General features: G+C 40.4%; 1 protein-coding gene across 2 annotated transcripts in view; it reads left to right on the plus strand.

The window, feature by feature from the left end:
- Window positions 1–973: 973 nt before the first annotated feature.
- wdfy4 (WDFY family member 4) overlaps window positions 974–22,023 on the plus strand; it is a 71,832-nt gene continuing 50,782 nt past the window's right edge. Inside the window, exons 1-12 of one of the 2 annotated variants that reach the window (XM_060925931.1) lie at window positions 974–1,106; window positions 1,720–1,967; window positions 4,941–5,052; window positions 6,339–6,445; window positions 7,775–7,909; window positions 7,999–8,188; window positions 12,190–12,379; window positions 13,043–13,203; window positions 13,955–14,416; window positions 14,493–14,594; window positions 16,921–17,111; window positions 17,936–18,528. In XM_060925931.1, the coding sequence (XP_060781914.1) occupies window positions 1,740–1,967; window positions 4,941–5,052; window positions 6,339–6,445; window positions 7,775–7,909; window positions 7,999–8,188; window positions 12,190–12,379; window positions 13,043–13,203; window positions 13,955–14,416; window positions 14,493–14,594; window positions 16,921–17,111; window positions 17,936–18,528 (2,471 nt within the window). In that variant the 5' untranslated portion in view covers window positions 974–1,106; window positions 1,720–1,739. The remainder of the gene's footprint in view (window positions 1,107–1,719; window positions 1,968–4,940; window positions 5,053–6,338; window positions 6,446–7,774; window positions 7,910–7,998; window positions 8,189–12,189; window positions 12,380–13,042; window positions 13,204–13,954; window positions 14,417–14,492; window positions 14,595–16,920; window positions 17,112–17,935; window positions 18,529–22,023) is intronic. The other variant, XM_060925930.1, reaches the window with a different exon arrangement.

A 22,023-nucleotide genomic window follows, 5' to 3' on the forward strand; every position in this document is an offset into this window, starting at 1 on the left:
TTATTTTGCTATTTTTTCATCTTGCTTCCATACAGAACGATGAAAAACCAAACCATCAATTTTGTTTGATTTTTTTTCTTTTAAATGAATATCCCAGTAGTAGTTTTACCCATAGGGCGGCACGGTGGTGTAGTGGTTAGCGCTGCCGCCTCACAGCAAGAAGGTCCGGGTTCGAGCCCCGTGGCCGGCGAGGGCCTTTCTGTGCAGAGTTTGCATGTTCTCCTCGTGTCCGCGTGGGTTTCCTCCGGGTGCTCCGGTTTCCCCCACAGTCCAAAGACATGCAGGTTAGGTTAACTGGTGACTCTAAATTGACCGTAGGTGTGAATGTGAGTGTGAATGGTTGTCTGTGTCTATGTGTCAGCCCTGTGATGACCTGGCGACTTGTCCAGGGTGTACCCCGCCTCTCACCCGTAGTCAGCTGGGATAGGCTCCAGCTTGCCTGCGACCCTGTAGAACAGGATAAAGCGGCTACAGATAATGAGATGAGATGAGATGAGATGAGTTTTATCCATTTTTCCACCAATGTGATTGTTCCTCTAGGAACCACATGAGGTCAGTACTGTTCCAAAATGGTAAATTGTAGGCTGCTCATTTCCCCCAATGATACCCCCAACCCCCACTTTCGACACCCACCCTCCTCCCCCACCCCCTTCAGGAGTGCATGAATTTAGGTTTTATCTGTGCTTATGAGAATTATAACTTTAGTTGACATCAAAGGTATCAAAAGTGTTTAGTGTTTGGGGTCTGCAGCATATGTAACTCTCTTTTTTTTAATTATTGTTAGTATTATTCTTATTTTTATTTATATACAAATCTTCATTTGAGCCTAAAAGTCAATTGCAGAAAAACACACAAAACATTCACTTCTCTTTTTTTTCTTGTCTAGGAAGTGAAGCACATGACTGTGTGCAGCTGATGTAAGAGTTTCTCTTTGTGCAAAGTTCAGGCCCCCAGTGCAGATTATGAACTGGCAGACAAGAGGGCCTACCAAGCATGTCTCAGCTGACTTCCTGCTAAGTGCTCAGATACAGATGACTCTTTGCCTCAGTTGGACTGTCCTTCCAATATCCTGAAGGCAAATGGTGATGTCTCTCACCTAACAACAGGTAAGTTAGAGAAACCTTTTAGAAGCTTTGGTAAAATGAGTTGCAGCTGATTTGTATAGGAGCTAATGCAGGGTTTCATATTACTTTTCATCTGCATGTGATCTGTCACATTTAGCTGGTGTGGAATGAGGTATGTGCTTTTGCCATACAAACCTACTCTGCCAGTTCTGCTGTGGCATGCGGAGGTAAAACGAGAGAAACCATAAACAGGGAACTTCGGCATGACTACAGAAGTCATCTATTCCCACAATATATTCCTTGCATACTCATATATTATTACACTTATTTATGTTATGCATTATGTGCTAAAGTTGGGCATGAACCACAATTGAGGGTTCGCTATAGCTACTGTAATGAAGATCTTTTTAGTGCGAATGATCCTCCCTTCGGCATAACATCACAGGACTAACTGTCATCTTGTGAAATGAGGATTAACAAACAGTCGTGCTTGCAGTGTTAGTTGTGTAATTATGCTTTTGTGCTGTTCTCTGGAGCGAATGAATAATGCTTGAGTGTTTCCCTAAGCCTCCTCAGGCAGAGGTCACTAGCTCTTCAAACAGGAAGCAGTTTACAAAAAGAGCTGTTTGTGTATGTGATCCTGTGACCTGTTTAGTGAAAGAAGTTGGTGGAGGTATGGAGAGGATCAATAAGGAGACTGGAGAGTTGAGTGCCTCAGGGGAAAGTACAGAAACCACAGAGCTGAAGAGTGATGAACCTCAGACAGAGTTTGGGGATGAGGAGAATACACACACGGGACAGGATGCAGTCAAGGCTCTCAAAGAGCAGCTCGTAGACCTGGCCAAAGCAACAGCAGAACAAAGAGAGGAGCAGCTCTTCCTCCTTCTGCCCATATTTATTCAGGTAACAACACATTAAGAGATGGAGACGGTAATCTGATTACATCCATCAGTTAAGAAAATAGACAATGTTGGCTTAATAGAGTATAAGAAAACGTTGGATATCCTTCCACTTTGTGAACTTACAAGCCATAACCCTAATAACTACATCATTAAAATCTCAAATGATGCTGCCATCTTAGGCTTAATGAAGAAGGACAGGGATATTCCAGAGTACTATTGAGAAATACAAAGATTTGTAGTATGGTCTGATGATAACCATCTGGTGATGAATGTTAAACAGACACAGGAGATGGTGTTTAACGCTAGAGGAGTGGGTGACCATATGCCTGTGGCCATCCACAGCAAAACCATCTCACAAATTTCCTTGCACAAATACCTTGGTGTGTTTATTAGTCCCTTTTACATAGCCTGATCAAGGCGGGAATGTTGCACCTTTAATCCGCCTCGTATTCTGTATAAAACCTCCAAATACGGAGCGGGAGACCTCTGAACTGGAACGTTCGATAGTAACAGAGGTGGGATCTACATCTCTGTAAAGGGGACAGCCAGCATTATAGAACAGGGGTGTGATGTTTTTGATATTGACATTTATTTCTTCTTTCCGAGACGAGTACGAATTCAAACGTCTCCATCTTCGGCATCTAAGATCCACATGCCTTTCGCTTTCTACTTCTCTACACTTTCTTCTCCAACATATTTGTCATCGCACAGCAACTTTGCTTGTGTTTGAAAAGTGGTATAAATGTGCACGGCTGACAAAAGCACCTCAAGCAACGTTGGTATGCTTGGGAATTTGTATTTCTGATGCTAAGTTTGTTATATGTCACCTGAGACGCTGACGCTCCATTGTGTTATACATCACATCTCTAGTTGCAGAACGATAGCACCCTGTGTAAAAAGCCCCCTCTGGAGCGGCTTTATTTGGTTCAGTGTAAACAACCAAAGTTGGAATGTTAAGGAGGCTTATTTACGGAAACATTGCGGACTACATATAGCACACTGACTTGAGGCACTCGTGTTGATCATCTCTGTAGCAGACTACTGCACTTTTTGCGGCGACTTAGAGTCCATTGTGTTGATCAGAAGTTTATGGTAGTCTTTTATTAAGTGGTCTTTGAGAGTCTAATTAGATACGGCATCACAGATACGGCATCACAGATACGGCATCACAGATATGGCATCTCTTGTAACCTCTCTGTGCTAAAATCAAAACTAGTCTGACTCATACAGACTCCATGGAAGATATTAGGTGTAAGACCGCATCCATACCTGCAGTCAACTGACGAACAGGCTGCGCTAAGGCAAGCCAACAGGATAATAACAGACTAGTGTCATGTGTTATACATTCTACCATCAGGCAGGAGGTTTAAAATACCATATTGTCCTTTGATACAGATTTAAAAATTGGTTATTTAATAAAAAAAAATTGAAATGGCACCAGATGTAAAATGGATAGAATTGACATGGAAACCAACACAGCTTTATTTTTACTTTATTACTTTTTTCTCTCTGTACTTTTTGGCCTCATAGTTTTATTTTTATTTAATATCAGGGTATGCTTTTCTTGGTTTCTATGTTCTTAGATATGTTTCTTGTTCTCAGTAGCACTTATGTATGTGGAATGTTTCTTTATGGCTGGAAGGCTAAATCAGATTTCCTACAGTGTAGAACAGTAAAGTGAATCTTGAATCAATAACAACATATTTTGTGTATGAAGTATACTACAGAGTAGATTTGATGTAACATCTCTGATCCAAGGCAAATCTCAGTTCAAACATCTCATATCAAACACATATTTCTTCTGTCTAATGTCTGGGAGTAAATGATCTTGTGAGCACCACTGATGTAGATTATTAGCATGGATAAATGAAGACTTTCAGAGTCATCATGTAGGAGTTAATGAACATCAGCGGTACTGTATTCCACACAGAGAGTGCATGTGTGGGCTTTAAGCTTCACTGAAAGAACACTTCTTTTGTAGAAGTCATGTGAAATCATCGATGGAAGGTGTTCATACTTGTGCTGATATAATAGAGAAATGAAAGGTCCATCTGTGTTTCTGAAAGTGCATTGAACAAGCAATGCTTCTGCTGTTCTCTTAATGTACTCTGGAAGTGCTAGGTTATAATTCACCAAGGAGACTATAGTTTTAAGGTTTAAGATCAGGAAGACTGGCTAACACATACCTGTAAATAATGAGGAAGACTTTGCTACTGTATATTATTCACTTTCCTTGAAGAATTCAACTGTGATACTGATAATCTCGTCTCATCTCATTATCTCTAGCCGCTTTATCCTGTTCTACAGGGTCGCATGCAAGCTGGAGCCTATCCCAGCTGACTACGGGCGAAAGGCGGGGTACACCCTGGACAAGTCACCAGGTCATCGCAGGGCTGACACATAGACAACCATTCACACTCACATTCACACCTACGGTCAATTTAGAGTCACCAGTTAACCTAACCTGCATGTCTTTGGACTGTGGGGGAAACCGGAGCACCCGGAGGAAACCCACGCGGACATGGGGAGAACATGCAAACTCCACACAGAAAGGCCCTCGTCGGCCACGGGGCTCGAACCCGGACCTTCTTGCTGTGAGGCGACAGCGCTAACCACTACACCACCGAGCCACCCCGATACTGATAATGTTTTAAGAAATGTAATTGTTAATAAATATTATAGTTGCTTTATAATTATGCACAGGCTATTGTTAGCTATAAAGTGCAATACACTATGTGGCTATTTATTATAATTAATAGTGACATCATGACTAAGTTGTCAAAGAAGTACTTATTTGTTTAAAAAAAAATGCTTACAAGGAATAATTTCCAACTTTCCAAGAATTATCATAGTGATAAAGATATGAGCATCATAGAAAATGGAAATTGTTTCTTTGACATGACATGTTCATATGCTCAAGTATTTTCGCCAGATCCTCAGAAATATTAACACAACTGTGTGTGCTGTTTGTAAGGTGTGTGAAAGCAGAAGAACCACTGACGACTTGGATCTCCAGAGTTTGGCTATTCATGTCACAGAGACACTGGTGTTTCACATACAGCAGAGAGTGGCAGAAAAACCTGCAGGTATTCCCCAGGCTGTTTCCTTCAGCAGAGCTAGGACTGATTAACTGTGTTTCAGCTCATTGTCAGGCATGTGTCAGAGTGGGTGGGATTGAGGATGTTTATAGCACACCATAAGAGTAACTGAAAGTACTGTAGGTGTTGGCGTATTTACAGAGAAGAAAGCTGCTTCTCTTTTTCACAAAGATAAGATTGTAAAATTTGTTCTCGCGTCTACACAATCCTGAAATACATGATTAACCAGAGATCATTCGAATGTCACTGAGAAATTTCCATTCATGCATGTTGTACTCAACATTTAAACTATGTGCAAACATGTGAGTTTTATTTCACATCCCAGATTGTTTTATTCAACCTAAATCACCGTGTTAGATTCCAGTCTCGGTGGGTTACAGCTCTAGAGTGATTTGCCATCTTACTTTAGTTAATATATACTTTATTACTACTTTATCTTATCTTTATCGCTAGAATTGTCCTGGGAACTCAGCTACATAGCAAGTAGGCACATTCACTCTCACTGTACTGCAATACTCTTGTCACATATCATTTATCAATATACCATTTCATTATGACGCTGCATTATCACATTGTTTCCCCATTGCTATTTACTGTGATATTAATATCACTCCACTTTGTCACTTTATGACATATTTCTGCACCACCCTATAACCCATAGCATTATAACTCTTACTCAGTCACTTTTTATCCCCCCCCCCCCGACATATAATGCGGGGGGATATAGCTATAGATCTGTCTGTCTGTCCGTCCGTCTGTAAACATTTTAGTTTCCATAGCATAACTCAAAAGCTATTAGGATTTTTTTTCATGAAACCTGACAGTTATGTTAAGTGACTAGAGGAGTTGTGCCTTTTCACATTTTGGGATTTCTGTGATTTTGTTTTTTTTCCGTATTTTCATGGCAACCAATTCAACTTAGGAAAATTTGGAGTTGGGTTTCATGTGGGGGCCGGGGGGATACGTCATCTCCTGATGACTCGTTTATTTATTGTACTTTTTTAGTGTTTAGGAGTCATATTGTGGGAGTGAGTGGGGAGTAAGCACTCCATTGTTCACGTGACACATGGCAGTAAAGAATCTTGAGTTTTGAATAACAAGGCAAATTCAGCCCATGAATGTCTTCAGAATCAGCTAATGAGTAAAAAATGTGATAGAATACTGAACTAAAGTGTTGTCTCCCTGTAAAACTGGAGTCTCACACTTTATATATATATAATGGAAGAATAAAAAGGATTTACTTTCTATATTGTGTCTATTTTTGTTTCCAATAGAGGAAGCGCGATATGCGTTGGAGCAGTTTTTTCAACAGACTGAACATGGCCGATGTAAAGGATTGTTGCTGTTGAAGGCCACATCTTTTTTATCTACTAATGATGCTGTAAGTATACATTACTTTTACACAACATAGCAATTCTCTAACATTTAATGCTGAGGTTACATCCTGCATCATGATGAGCCATGCCACATGACGAACCAGTACATGACAAGGTTCTTTCATTCACAGTAGTCAGTGTTGATCATGATTCCATGATATTTTGATTCATTCATTCGGGTTTGTTGGAAAAATCAGTGTGGAGGTGTTAATCACTTAAAGCGAGTAAAAAAAGAGGTTAGAGACATATCGTCTCTTTGAAATATATTGGCAAAGTTTGAAATGCAAAAAAGTTTATCCTATTAGTCAGTAACCAGATGAATTATAATTTTAAGCCATTGATATTTTGTTCTCAGTATAATTACCCATGAGTGGTGAATAAAAAAATCTACACTACTGTTCAAAAGTTTGGGGTCACCTAGACAATTTTGTGTTTTCCATGAAAAGTCACACTTTTATTTCCCACCATAAGTTGTAAAATGAATAGAAAATATAGTCAAGACATTTTTCTGGCCATTTTGAGCATTTAATCGACCCCACAAATGTGATGCTCCAGAAACTCAATCTGCTCAAAGGAAGGTCAGTTTTATAGCTTCTCTAAAGAGCTCAACTGTTTTCAGCTGTGCTAACATGATTGTACAAGGGTTTTCTAATCATCCATTAGCCTTCTGAGGCAATGAGCAAACACATTGTACCATTAGAACACTGGAGTGAGAGTTGCTGGAAATGGGCCTCTATACACCTATGGAGATATTGCACCAAAAACCAGACATTTGCAGCTAGAATAGTCATTTACCACATTAGCAATGTATAGAGTGGATTTCTGATTAGTTTAAAGTGATCTTCATTGAAAAGAACAGTGCTTTTCTTTCAAAAATAAGGACATTTCAAAGGGACCCCAAACTTTTGAACGGTAGTGTACATATATTGTTTAGTGAAATAAAAAATAAAGTTGCTATGAGCTATTCAGGTATATGAAAAAATTGTCAAAGTGTCTGTTAAAAGGATAACAGTCTCAGAAATTGGGAACGTTATAACAATTGGGAAGATTTTGTTCTTTCATTCTTTAAACATACATGAGACATGCCAACATTTTTTTGCTCAGTAGAAAGTCCTCATTGGTAGAAGTTCATTCATTGGTTAGTTCTCCTAAGCTCAGTACACATTTAAGCTCTCTAGTTTTACTTCCATAAATTGCTATTAAACAGGCTCACATTACTCATACACTTTTTATATAGTACCTCTAACCTTGTTTTGAATTTGTTGCAACTGAAACAGTCAAGAAGAGTCAAAAATACTGTCTATATATAACTAATGACAGTTGGTTTTTCACAGGGAGTGAATGCAGCGATTGTCACTGATCTAGCTGCTGCTTTAGTGAAGTGCCTGTATCTGTTTGTAGCCCTTCCTGCCAAAAAAGTCTGTGATCAGGAGGATGACAAGTGCTCCTTCCAGCACATATTAATTCAGGTAAATCAGTCCTGATCTTGTAATATCAGGCAGATTGTGTATTTTTAATACAAGCTATGCGCTAAACATGTATATGCTTTGCGCTTCAGGTGATCCTGCAGCTGTGCAAACAGGTGCGGTTTGTGGAACAGCTGGTGGAAACAGAAGAGCTGCAGTGTATGATCATTGCTCTCACCTCACTGTGGGACCAATGTAGCACCTCATGGAGGAGACAGGCCTCTCGTGTGCTTAGGGCTGTATCAGCAGCCCAGGTTCCAAACACAGTTCCAGCACTGCAAGGTCAGCCCTCCTCCTCTATATAGATGTGCACACACACATGCACAAACAATCTGATACACAAACACACACGCACATTTAATACTTCATGAGCCGTAAGGTTGTAGGTTAAGACTTTGCTTTATAGCCAGGGCTGAGTGTGTGTTTGCGGGATTGTTTAAACACCCACACATTTCCACTTGTTCTGTCTTTGGGCACTAATTACATTTCCATTATCTAATCTATCTGTAGATGTAAAAATTTTTTTATTGTGTAGATTTGCATAGATTTTCATTCATCTGTGGGCTCCAAGCTTCTTTTTATTTTTATTAGATTAAAAGTTTTCCAACAAAGTAAGCTTTAATCGGTAGAGGTCAAGAAAAATATTCATGTTTTTGCAGTTGTATGTAGTTGAATAGGCCCACAGTCTCTCAGAATGACCATGTTAAGTTGCTTTCACATGATGCTCAAGGTTCTGAAATGATAAATAATTTAAATCAGCAACTCCACTGATTAAATGAAACCTGTTTGTGATCATATGCTTCCAGAGTCTATTTGATATGCTCGCATTGCTAATTTAATTTTTTTTGAAGGGACTTTGTGTTGTAAAGTTAGCAACTACTTGTACCAAGTGAGGGATATAAAACATTGGCATAAATATGAATAATGTTTATACGTGCATAGACAAATTTAGTATATTCAGTATTCCTACAAAGGCTTCCCTAAAGCATTAACAAAAAATGTTGTGTCAGTAAAAGAAAGGATGTTATTGCAACACCAAACTTGACAAAAGCAGTCTATGTGACGGCAAACATCTACTGGAATTAGACCTACAGTGGCATGCAAAAGTTTGGGCACCCTTACTGAAAATGTCTGTTACTGTGAATAGTTAAGTGAGCAGAAGATGAACTGATCACCAAAAGGCATAAAGGTAAAGACGACACATTTCTTTTCAGCGTTTTCTGCAAGATTTGTGTATTATTTTTGTTTTATACAATTGGAGAGTGAAAAAAGAAAAGGAACACCATGCGAAAGTTTGGGCACCCCAATACATTTGAGTTCTCAGGTAACTTTTACCAAGGTTCCAGACCTTAATTAGCTTATTGAGCTGTGGCTTGTTCAAATTCTTCATTAGGAAAGGTCAGATGATGCAGATTTCAAAGCTGTATAAATTCTCTGACTCCTCAAACTTGTCCCTAAAATCAACAGCCATGGGCTCCTCTAAGCAACTCCCTCGCATTCTGAATAATAAAATAATTGATGCTCACAAAGCAGGAGAAGGCTACAAGAACGTAGCAAAGTGTTTTCATGTAGCTGATTCCTCAGATTGTAATGTTATTATGGCAGTTAACAGAAACAGTGGAGATCAAGGTGAGGTCTGGAGGATGAAGAAAACTTTCTGAAAGAACTGCTCGTTGGATTGCTGGAAAGGCAAATAAAACCCCCTGTTTGACTGCAAAAGACCTTCAGAAAGATTTAGCAGACCCTGGAGTGGTGGTGCACTGTTCTACTATGCAGCGACACCTGAACAAATATGACCTTCATGAGAGAGTCATCAGAAGAAAACCTTTCCTGTGTCCTAGCCACAAAATTCAGCATCTGAAGTTTGCAAATGAACATCTAAATAAGCCTGATGCATTTTGGAAACAAGTCCTGTGGACTGATGAAATCAAAATAAAACTTTTTGGCCACAATGTGCAAAGGTATGTTTGGAGAAAAAAGGGTGCCAAATTCCAGGAAAAGAACACCTCTCCAACTCTGAAGCATGGGTGTGGATCGATCATGCTTTGGGGTTGTGTTGCAGCCAGTGGCACATTTCATTGGTCGAGGGAAGCATGGATTCGAATAAATACCAGCAAATTCTGGAAGCAAACATCACACCATCTGTAAAAAAGTTGAAGTTAAAAAGAGGACGGGTTTTACAATAAGACAATAATCCAAAACACACCTCAAAATCTACAATGGAATACCTCAAGAGGCACAAGCTGAAGGTTTTGCCCTGGCCCTCACAGTCCCCTGACCTAAACATCATTGAAAATCTGTGGATAGATCTCAAAAGAGCAGTGCATGCAAGACAGCCCAAGAAACTTGTAGAACTGGAAGCCTTTTGCAAGGACGAATGTGTGAAAATCCCCCAGGTAAGAACTGAAAGATTATTAGCTGGCTACAAAAAGTGTTTACAAGCTGTGATACTTGCCAAAGGGGGTGTTACTAGGTACTAACCATGCAGGGTGCCCAAACTTTTGCTTCAGGTCCTTTTCCTTTTTTGTCATTTTGAAAATGTAAAAGATGAAAATAAAAGATTGTTTTTGCTTAAAATATAAAGGGAATGAGTTATCTTTAACTTTATGCCTTTTGGAAATCATTTCATCTTCAACTTGCTTAACTGTTCACAGTAACAACAATTTTGACCAGGGGTGCCCAAACTTTTGCATACCACTGTATATACATACATATATTTATGTACTTTAGTTTTAAGTTATTATACACCCTAAAGACTAACAAAATAAAGTAAATGATAGATACTGTATATATTGTTTTCAACAAAGCCATTTGTTACCATTGCCTTGTTTGATAATACTTTAGGGTGTTGTTGATAAGGCTAAGTCTAATGTAACTCATATGTCAGACAGACCTTTTTTAATTTGATGTCAAGTTTTCAGAACATCCAAGTGACAATGATTTATTTTTGATGACATAACATGAGAATAACGTTCCTCAAAGTAAAATTGCAAAGAATTTGGGGATCACATCGTCTATGGTATATAGTATCACTAAAAGATTCAGAAAATCCAAAGAAATCTCTGTACGCAAGGGACAAAGCCAAAAATGAGCACTGAACATGAACAATATCCAGAAACACCACCACCTTCTCTGAGCCCGAGCTCATGATAAACTGAGGAGAAGTGGAAACTATCCAGTGGTCTGACGAATAGAAATTTTAAAGCCTTTTTGGAAATTATGAATACCACATCCTCTGGTTTAAAGAGGAGAGGGACCATCCATTTTGTTTTCAGCACACAGTTCAAAAGCCAGCATCTGTGATGGTATGAGGGTGCATTAGTGCACAAGACATGGGTAGCTTGCACAGCTGGTAAAGCGCCATCAATGCTGAATGGTATATATAGCAACATGCTACCATCCAGATGACATATTTTTCAGGGAAGGCCTTGCTTGTTTCAACAAGACAGTGCCAAACTGCATTCTGCATATATTATAACTGCATGGCTCCATAGTAAAAGAGTCCAGGTGTTAAACTGGCCTGCCTGCAGTCCAGACCTTTTATTGATTGAAAACATTTGGTGCACAAAATATGACAAAGGAGACCCCGAACTATTGAGCAACTCAAACTGTATATCAGGCAAGAACGGGACAATATTTCACTTTCAGAACCCCAGCAATTGGTCTCCTCAGTTCCCAAAACGTTTACAGAGTGGTGTTAAAAGTAGAGGTGATGCAACACAGTGGTAAACATGCCCCTGTCCCAACTTTTTTGAAACGTGTTGCTGACATCGAATTTAAAATGAGCATATATTTTTCAAAAACCAATAGAAATTTCTCAAGCTCAACATTTGATATTTTGCCTTTGTAATATTTTCATTAAAATATAGAGTTGCCATGATTTGTAAATCATGTAAAGCTGTTTTACACAGCTTCCCAACGGTTTTTTTGTTTTTTGGAATAGGAATGTACAGTGTTATACAGCAGGTTTTCATATTGCCTGGCAAGCTATCACTTCATCATCATCATTATCATGTGACTCATATCATATGGGGGACCATAAATGCACTAAGATACAAAATCAGTTGCCATGACATTCTAAAGGAAGTCAGTCTGAAATGCATCAGACCCTTATGTCACCAAAAATTTGTCATCAAAACATCAAAATTGGCAAAGGCTGTCTTTGTTTTAGCTGACGATTACTGGAACATACCGTTATAAATATTTAATTTTCATGAAGCGTTTATGTGGTTATCATGTAGCCAGTCCATATGTAAAGTCTTTTCCATTATTTTCCTGTGTAGCTAAGAACTGTATGAAGATCTGCATCCAGAATATGCAGAAAATCAGCAAGCAGGTCCATGGGCTGGTTCTAGCTGAGATTGCTGTGAATGTGTTCAGCTTTGCGAAGGACTCGTACCCAAACAACCCCGCACTGTTTGAGGAGTTTGAGAACAATGATGGTTACACAGTCCTCCAGGCCATCATGGCACGGTATGTCTCTTCCACTTCTTTTGGAGAGCAACATTCTTATAGAGCAACCAAATAACTAGTCAATCTGTGAAAAAAGTCATACATTTATAGTTGTGAATTTACATATTGCAGTTTGATTTGAGAAAAAAAATCCTCTCAGAAATAGAGCAGCTGCTACAAAGAAAGTCTCTTAAGAAAAAGTCAGGACTTTCCCCCCACCACGGTCTCTCACTCTCACTTTCCCTTACCAGTTCCTCTGAATACCACCGTGTTAAATAATAAAGGAGGTCATAATGAGATCATTGGTAAATTGAACTCAATCTCATTATGTCGGCCATTTTTCTGACTCTGAGTGTCAAATCATTCTCTGTGAGGTTACTGCAAAATTAGACCTCCCACTTACACAGAACATAGACCATTTACGAAGCCATATTCAAAGTCACAGGGCACTAGCTAAACAATACACTTAATGTTACGTTATGTGAACATTACTGTTTTCACCCAACCAGAATTTGCATAGCTTTCCAGGTTGAGTTTAATCAAATAACAAAAATGATTTTTCCATGCATTATTTTCATGTGCATACTGAAATACAGTCTTACATCACTGTAAACGAAAAAAAAAGTAGCAGTATTTGATATTGCTCCTATTTTTCAGCTGTGCTTGCCTTTTATTCTTTTACAGGTGTGAGGAAGAAACCTCAGAGGAAGTCTTTTCTCCAGTGCAAGACCTCCTGGATCTCATAGCCTCATTCACTTTATTTGGTAAAGCTGAGTTAAAGGTGGCCCTCTGTGTCACCAACCCCCAGCCACCAGGCTTTAAATTTGACCCACCTTTGACCACAGGTACGGATGCACCACGGATCCTGAACGCACCACTGCATCTCCCCACCTCACTTCCCATTAACAAAAAGGCAAAGGCAATTATGTCCAACATGATGAAGTAGATCCCTCCTCACTAACCTATTTAAAATACCCCGCATCCATTCTCCTCCTCCATACCACAGTCCACCATTCATCACCAAACAGAGCACCTCACTCCAGAGAGAAGGAAATGTGGTCCTTTTTTTCCACTTGATTCCATTTGGCCCTGATGTGATTTTAATTAAGGGTGAAATTAAATCTTATTACCCATTCACCATTCAAAAAAATATTTATTTACCCTAAACATCAGTGCATTTTGTCTAGTGAGAAAAGCAGTCTTTTTTACACTTTTGACAGGATTATATATACATTTGATTATAGACCTCCATGATGTTTCTTCACATGTGCCAAATAACATAGTTTCAATCAATCTATAAGAGTGTAATTTGGTTTAAACGCAGAGTTTCCTGTGTATACAGGCCCAAAGGTATTTGTAATGTCATGACACTCTCTCTGTAGATGTAAATCACTTTCTGACTGTGCCAAAATAGCATTTATATAATAGCATTACTTCTTTTGAAAGCAAAGACGACAGTGTAGTCACATGTGTGCTTTTGTGCCATTCTCTGACCCAGGGCTACACAAAGATTCATAAAAATGATGGCTTCCATGATTAAGAATTAAGCCTTAATAACTGTCTTTTTTTATACAATTGTACAATTTAATTGCCCAGGAGCTGCGGTGAAGAACCTCAGAGCTTTTCAGATCCTTCAGTCCTCATTCTTGCGTTCAGGCAGCGCACTGACCTGCAGCCAAATCCTGCGCACGATCCACACAGTTTGGTCATGGGACAAGGCCAACTTCTTCCTGCTGGAATGGACACTGCAGTGTCTGGCCCAGCTAGCTGATAGTACATGGCAGAAGCCAGCAACTGTGCACAGCTTCTTTTTTAATCTTCTAGAGACTGTGGTCTTTCAGCTTTCTTACATCCCTCATGATACGTTGCGGAAGGTGCAGGCTGTGCTCAAGCAGGGATCGTCTCAGGCCTTTAGCATGGCTGCGCTTAAGTGTTTCCATCGCATGGTGATGAGCAGTAGCCTGCTTTCTGATGTGCTGAGTGATGGTGGGTTGATGGATCTGCTGTTGGTGGAGCTCAGACGGCGAGCTAAGATACTGAGGAAGGCTGGCATTTCAGGTAACGCCTATAACATGTACGTAAATGTGTACGGTTAAATTGTTCAGTGCTGACCTGTTGTATCCTTTGCGTGTAGTGAATAAAGGGGAGCTGAGAATGGAAGACTGTGAGCGGCAGCTTACCACCAACATGTTAAATGTAGTTGCAGCTCTCACAATGAGATCCATCAGAAATACAGGTATCCTGAAATATTTTTCCTAATGTTCTGAGGTCGCTGATTTGGATAGGTTCATGTTGATGTCTTACATGAGGCGGACAAAATAGTTTGTCAGTGAATTTGCCACTGTAGCAGCTGAATATAACATGTGGACCAATGAAGCAAGACTCGTGTGGGTACTCAGTATAACACTACTATTGTGGGCAATCCAGGATTCATAAACAGTATTCATGGTGGGGGAGTAATCCATAATCAATGAACATGGAAAATAGCCAACGGTCAAAACCAGGGAGTACACAGAATCAGGACTAAGAAAACAATACTTGGACATAAATATACAAATCTGCATGATGAGACTTCACAGCAGGGGATACATAGACACACAAATGCCGCTTTTCCACTACCAACACGGCTGAGTCGGGCTGAGCCGTGCCATGCTGAGTGGGGCTGTTGGAGTTGCATTTCGACTACAACCGCGCTGAACCGTGCTGGCTGGAAGTGGGTGGACACATTGGGTGGAGTTAGCGAAAGTGGGTGGACGTCAGGTGATGTCGTTAAGCAGCGCAAACAGTGACATCAGTGAGCTTTTAAGCGGTAGTCTTACAACCCGAATAGTAAACAATAAACATGGAGGACATGGAGTCGTTAGTGTTGCTGGTCTTGGTGCTGTGGCTTGTTGTCACCAACAACGCCAACAGATACTGGCAAGAGCGTATAGATGAGGCGAGGCGCATAAGGCTTCAGAAATTCTCGTAATTCTTCTCCTTCTGGGTTTGCGGTGTTTACAGATCCCAGCGCGCTCGCGGGGCGTGTGTGGGCATGTGAGGACACTCCTCCTCACCAATCAGTGCACAGGGGAGTGTCTGCTCACGCCCCCAGCCTCAGTCGGCTCGCTTTGGCTCGCTTCAGCCCCACTCCAAAACGGTGCGAGTTTTAGGGGCTAAGCAGGGCTGAAGCGAGCTGAGTCGTGCTGGTTTTTGGTAGTCGAAACGCGAGCCGTGTCGGGCTGAAGTGAGCTGAAGCGAGCTGAAGTGAGCTGAAAAAGGGTAGTGGAAAAGGGCCATAATAGGCCCCAAGCATAACTGTGTCATCACTTGTTTATCGTAATGCATTATGGGGGATAGCTGGGGTCGGTAGCTGTGCAATATAGCGTATGTTAGATTAATTTTACATGAGAGCGATGTGAGAGGAGCAATTTTGCCATGCTCTGTCATGGAAGACAATGAAATTGGTGATTTAAAGAAATGGATGACATGTCGAGGGTTTACAGCAGGAAAATCGGAATCCAAATCAAGCTTGGTGAGAAGGTAAGACATAAGTGACAAGAATTCGTACAACCTAGAGATTGACCGAGTCTACCACACGGTACAACATCATCAAAGCTCAGAATGTCTTATCAAAACTTTTATAAATGAGTGATTAGTAAAATAAAACTTGATATCAGGAAACATTACAAAAAAAATCTTTGGAAACCCACTGATCTGCCATGTCATGTTCAGTATAAATGCATTTACTTCAATAAATGCTGCTAGTGAGGTACACAACATTATACATACCCGAAAGAGAACCCTTCGTGGTTTGGGAGTTTTATCGATCCGACAGGCTCGTTTGGCTGCCGAGTGCTTCGGCACGTTGAGAGGCAAAGGCTGAAGAATGCTTCTTTGTTTTACAAGCTTTGGAATATCACTAGTTTCAGATGATGAGCAGTGTCGATTGTTATAATCTTCTATAACCGAAAGCCATGCCGCAGACCATGGAAATATTAGTGTGTCACAGTTTAAGTACGTCTTTTTTCCCACTAGAGAAATGTAAGCTACAAACACTTGTCCATTTCGATTCAGTTTGAAGGTTTTCGTTGCGGATTAAACTTATCCATTTCTTTCTTCTCTGATAAAAGCTCAAATTTGGTGTTCTCTTTGTTGTCGAGACACAGTTAGGCACACAGCAATTCATTTCAGGCATGGTTAAAACCAGTTAGACAGAACAATGCAGTGTTTAACAAAGGCGAAAGTAAACAATATGGCGGCGTTGACCCTGGGTATCTCCCATAATGCGCTGCAGTAAACAAGCGATGATGTAGTTATGGGTTAGGGTTATTGAGAACTAACACAAAACACTGGGACACAATATGGCAAAAAAAAAAATAAAAATAAGGACAGGACAGGGGAAGACACAGGACTAGAACAAAAACCAAAGTCAATATGAGCTCATCACTTGTTGTTATAGGAACTGTGACACAAAGAGGGAATCTGGGACAGTGAAAGGAAATCCACTGAATACCCCAAGTTCAGACTACATGTATATGCATGCAAATGTAAAAATATTTTACTTCTCTTTATTGCATCAGTGTTTATACGGGACTCTGGGATGATTCCCTACATAAAGATCTTTCTGGATGATGAAATGTACCGCAGTCCAACTCTGTGTATCCTGGAGCAGTTGTCTGAGATGAACCCAGAGGAGTATATGAGCACTGCTATAGGAGCTCTCTGCTCTTCCACTGAGACTGAACTACAACTCAAACAAGACCTGCTCCATGTATGGCTTTTACATTCATATTATCCCTCTGTTTTGTCAAATCATTTGTCATTGTTTGAACTATTCTTCCATTTCATTATTGCATTTTGTCTCCATCTTACCATTCTCTCTCCAGTCTCAGTCACTTTCTCACATTTTTACTCATAGAGATTGTGAAGTGTCTGTGTTGACCTCAAAGTTTAGGGACTACATCTAGACTCCGTTTTTATTTCTAATTGTAACAAATTATAACAAGTTTAAAGCATAATAGGTGTGAGAATTTATTACCGTAGCCTTTGGGACTCTGATTGCATTACAGCTAAATTCAGATTGATTTGCTAATATACATTTTGCTGTTAACTCGAGCTCAATTTGATTAGGATCGCAGCCCAGCAGTGACGCGCTGAAAATTATGAGCAATATCAGATCAGGGAATGTGAAAGCAACCCAATTAAATGTAACCAAATTAACCAGTTACTGTGTGTCCATATTTTACATTCAAGCACAAAAATACTAACTTGCAGACTATTATATTGTAACTGGGTGAAGACAGATAACAATCCCGTTCACCCTGACCATGGTGTGAAATATCTTACGGCTTTTCATATCACTTGTTTCACTGTTAATTCGTTTTGGCCCATTAGCTCTTTGATGTATTAGCGGTGTAAACTGAATAAGCCTAAACCAATTTGGAAACACATCTCAGTTTCAGCTATTGATGTACCTGGAGAAAATGTAAATAAATTATGATAATTGCAACATTTGTGATTATAAGACAAGATGTGCTTAAGCAAACGGCATCATTTTTTTAATCTAATATCCGTATATTTCTTTCTTATTCCCAGTCAATCCTGAAAGTACTTGACAATCCAAACAGCTGGAATGCTTTCCGCACAGCTGGTGGTTTCACCAGTCTGCTCTCCATGCTTGTGGATATGGAGAGTTCTTTGCTGCAGCAGCCAGTTGGCATGTGGGCTTCTCTTAGTCACCAAGGTCTGATGGAGCTGCTGCTGCTTACACTGCACACCATGGCCATGGCTGTGCACCTGCATCCTGTCAACGCTCACTTCTTCCACATCACTAACCTCTATGAGAGGCTGGCTGAGGCCCTCCTGCAGATCGGTTGCTTCCTTGGTGGCGCATCGGTAGATTTAGACACAACCAAGGACCACAGGACTTTCCAGGATTTTTTGAAGTTGACTGAATCTTCTGGATGTCCTCTTCCTGCCCCACTGCAGGACTGCATAAGAGTGCTAGACTTTCTAGAGCAGTTTGGGACAGGAATCGGCATGGCTACAGATCTGTGTGCTGAACTAAAAGAGTCTATAGAGATTGAGGAGAATCAGCAGGAGGTCACAAGCCACAAGACAGGGGAGGATGATTTTCAGGGGCGGATCAGAAAAGCAGCTCTCACTATCTCGTCTGTAGGGTCAGGGAGGTAGGGGCTATTGATTGCTTTCATGATATGCTTAGCAGCTTCCCAGTTATTGCAATGTAGAAATTATGAGGTTGCTGATTTGGATAGCAGGCAGAGTGCCATGTCTGTGCGGCTGTAATGTAGTGCCAGATGGCTAATGTCGCAACCAGCTCTTTGTACTGTCTGACAAAGCACTTCAAGATGCCAAGGGGTTTCAGCAACATGGCACATTTGTTTTCTATATCCCCCTTCCATCCCTCTCACAATAGTAACCTTATAAAATATCACAGATATGTACTTTCCTTTGTAAGAGGTTCCTACCCTGGGGCTTCACAGCGCATTCATAAGCATGACATGAATCATTTAGAAAGACATGCCCCAAGATTTATGAAAAGCTTATGTTGGATGGGAGAGTAGAGGTTTAATACAGTTTGTGACCTTATCTTAACATCAAAAAGAGAACAAAATTAGGACATGTATTATAATTTATCATTGTGGGGTGACTGTTTGAGACTGTTTTGTTACTGTGCATTTTTACCCTTAACTTGTGAATTATTTTATTGTTTTTACTAGCGGCACATTTATTATCCTATGAAAAATAGTTTATGAAGTAAGTCTGGGCAATCTACTCAAAATATCACATGACAATCTTTTGGGGAAGAATCACAATCTGCAATCTGAATCACAATTTTTTCACTTCTTAATTTTGAATAGTTACAACCAGACTATAAGTAGTTTTGAATTTTTATATTTGTACTCAAATTGAGTTCTACTCGTAGTTGGGGCATACCAAAGACCATGATAGAAATGGTACCTCCTGCCATCTGGTGAGCCATGCCACAATATGAGTAGGGAGTCAAACTCTTGCAGTTACCAGAGGACCAGCCCCCCACTGTAACCCTAGCTATGTAATAGGCGAGAGGCCGAGGGTTATAGAAATGGAGATTGGCGCTGCCTGATGTGCCTTAACCTGATTAGTACTTGGTGGGAGACTACCTGGGAATACGAGGTACTGGCACGGGAACATTTTTGACTTCAACTTTTGACTCAAATTAAAGAAAATATAACGTGAATGATGCCAAACTAATTTGAAACTACCAGTGCCACTTTACTATGAACTTATGGCAAATTGAGAAACAATACAGTTATAAAGTAACTGCCAAAAATGGCATAAATATCAGTTTTAAGTAGTCAGAACACAAACATAGAACAAAGAATGACATGAACAAAAGTGAATTTCTTGAACTGCGCAAGCATCACATACGAATATCTTTTCAGTACAAAAAATGTATATCTTTCAGTTACTCCGAACTCAAGTATACTGCTTGTAGTGCAAAGAATATAAACTTCAAAGTGTACTTCTGTCTCCTGTTTCCAAAATAAGTTACTCTTCCATCATGCATAGTGATCCAGTGAGCTCCATCTTAATAGAAGATATGCATGTGACATCACTGTATACGGAAGTCACTGTGGTTACACCCACAGTGGCTGAAAGACTGCTGGCAGCTTTAGTTTTCAGCATGAATGCACATCTTTAAAAAAAAACAAACAAAAAAACCACCCAAAACCACATCTAATCTGAGAAACAGCTGAAATAGGAAAGTTTGAGTGGCACTGTTATTTATTTATATCATGACATGATCTGTATGATTCCTCTGAAAAGCAGATCATGTGCCAAATTAACACCATCCGAGATATAAGGTCATCAGATCGCTGCCTCTCAATGAAGTATCAGTTTAATTAATGTGTCTTTAGTTGACATGAAAAAGTGAATTTGTAGAAAGTATACAGCGTTATAAATGGCAAACTTTATTTTTAGAAAAGGAAAATCATGTATTTAGCTAAAATATAAGCTTCTTAAATGCAGGGTTGGGGCGGCACGGTGGTGTAGTGGTTAGCGCTGTCGCCTCACAGCAAGAAGGTCTGGGTTCGAGCCCCGTGGCCGGCGAGGGCCTTTCTGTGCGGAGTTTGCATGTTCTCCCCGTGTCTGCGTGGGTTTCCTCCGGGTGCTCCGGTTTCCCCCACAGTCCAAAGACATGCAGGTTAGGTTAACTGGTGACTCTAAATTGACCGTAGGTGTGAGTGTGAATGGTTGTCTGTGTCTATGTGTCAGCCCTGTGATGACCTGGCGACTTGTCCAGGGTGTACCCTGCCTTTCACTTGTAGTCAGCTGGGATAGGCTCCAGCTTGCCTGCGACCCTGTAGAAGGATAAAGCGGCTAGAAATAATGAGATAAGATGAGATAAGCTTCTTAAATGCAGGGTTGGGGCGGCACGGTGGTGTAGTGGTTAGCGCTGTCGCCTCACAGCAAGAAGGTCCGGGTTCGAGCCCCGTGGCTGGTGAGGGCCTTTCTGTGTGGAGTTTGCATGTTCTCCCCGTGTCCGCGTGGGTTTCCTCCGGGTGCTCCGGTTTCCCCCACAGTCCAAAGACATGCAGGTTAGGTTAACTGGTGACTCTAAATTGACCGTAGGTGTGAATGTGAGTGTGAATGGTTGTCTGTGTCTATGTGTCAGCCCTGTGATGACCTGGCGACTTGTCCAGGGTGTACCCCGCCTTTCGCCCGTAGTCAGCTGGGATAGGCTTCAGCTCGCCTGCGACCCTGTAGAACAGGATAAAGCAGCTAGAGATAATGAGATGAGATGCAGGGTTTGCACAGGTCCTTGAAGAACGTAAAACATCTAAACTAGTTGCATAACAACTCAAAGAAGAGCCTAGCCATTGTTGTTGTCAGACTGACACCAGCCTTTTGCACTGTCTTTCCTCCATGGAAATACGGTAGCAGCCACCAGAGTAAAATTTCAGATCTCTTCAGTTAAAAAATGAGGAAATTCATTGTTCCTATTTATGTAATAGTTGGACAATAGCAGTGTTTCCAGTGCAGTTTTGTATGCTCTTTCACCACAGATTTATGTTGCTTTTCTACTGGCTGGCCTAATGGTTAACAGGTTGCATATGAATCAGGAATGAGTGCTAATTTTCCTATTGGATCGTTTTCAGCATCGAGCTCCAAAACAAAGCAATGACTAAAAAATGTATCGAAGTAGAGCTATCTAGTTTGCTAACATCAGATTTATTTGCATTAATTAGCTGGATAATGCTAGCTAACAAACTTGTCTACCATTACATTAATTTTTATGTTACACCAGGTTTGTTATTGTTTCACAAAATACAAAACAGTGACAAAATAAAATTGTTGTGTGTTAGTTCCGTAATGTCAGGTTTATTTTTTGTTAGGGACTTAGTGAACTAGTCGGAAATATTGGTTGTATTGCTTTTTGTATCGATATAATAATTAAATAATATTGGCTGGCTTTAAATGGTCTATCAGATATATTCCATTCAGCTAGCATGATATTGAATGAGTCGAAGACAGCAAGAAGGTTCTGGGTTTGAGCCCAGTGGCCGATGGGGGCCTTTCTGTGCGGAGTTTGCATGTTCTCCCTGTGTCCGCGTGGGTTTCCTCCGGGTGCTCCGGTTTCCCCCACAGTCCAAAGACATGCAGATTAGGTTAATTAG

Source organism: Neoarius graeffei, chromosome 7 (assembly GCF_027579695.1).
Source record: "Neoarius graeffei isolate fNeoGra1 chromosome 7, fNeoGra1.pri, whole genome shotgun sequence".
NCBI classification, from domain to species: Eukaryota; Metazoa; Chordata; class Actinopteri; order Siluriformes; family Ariidae; genus Neoarius; species Neoarius graeffei.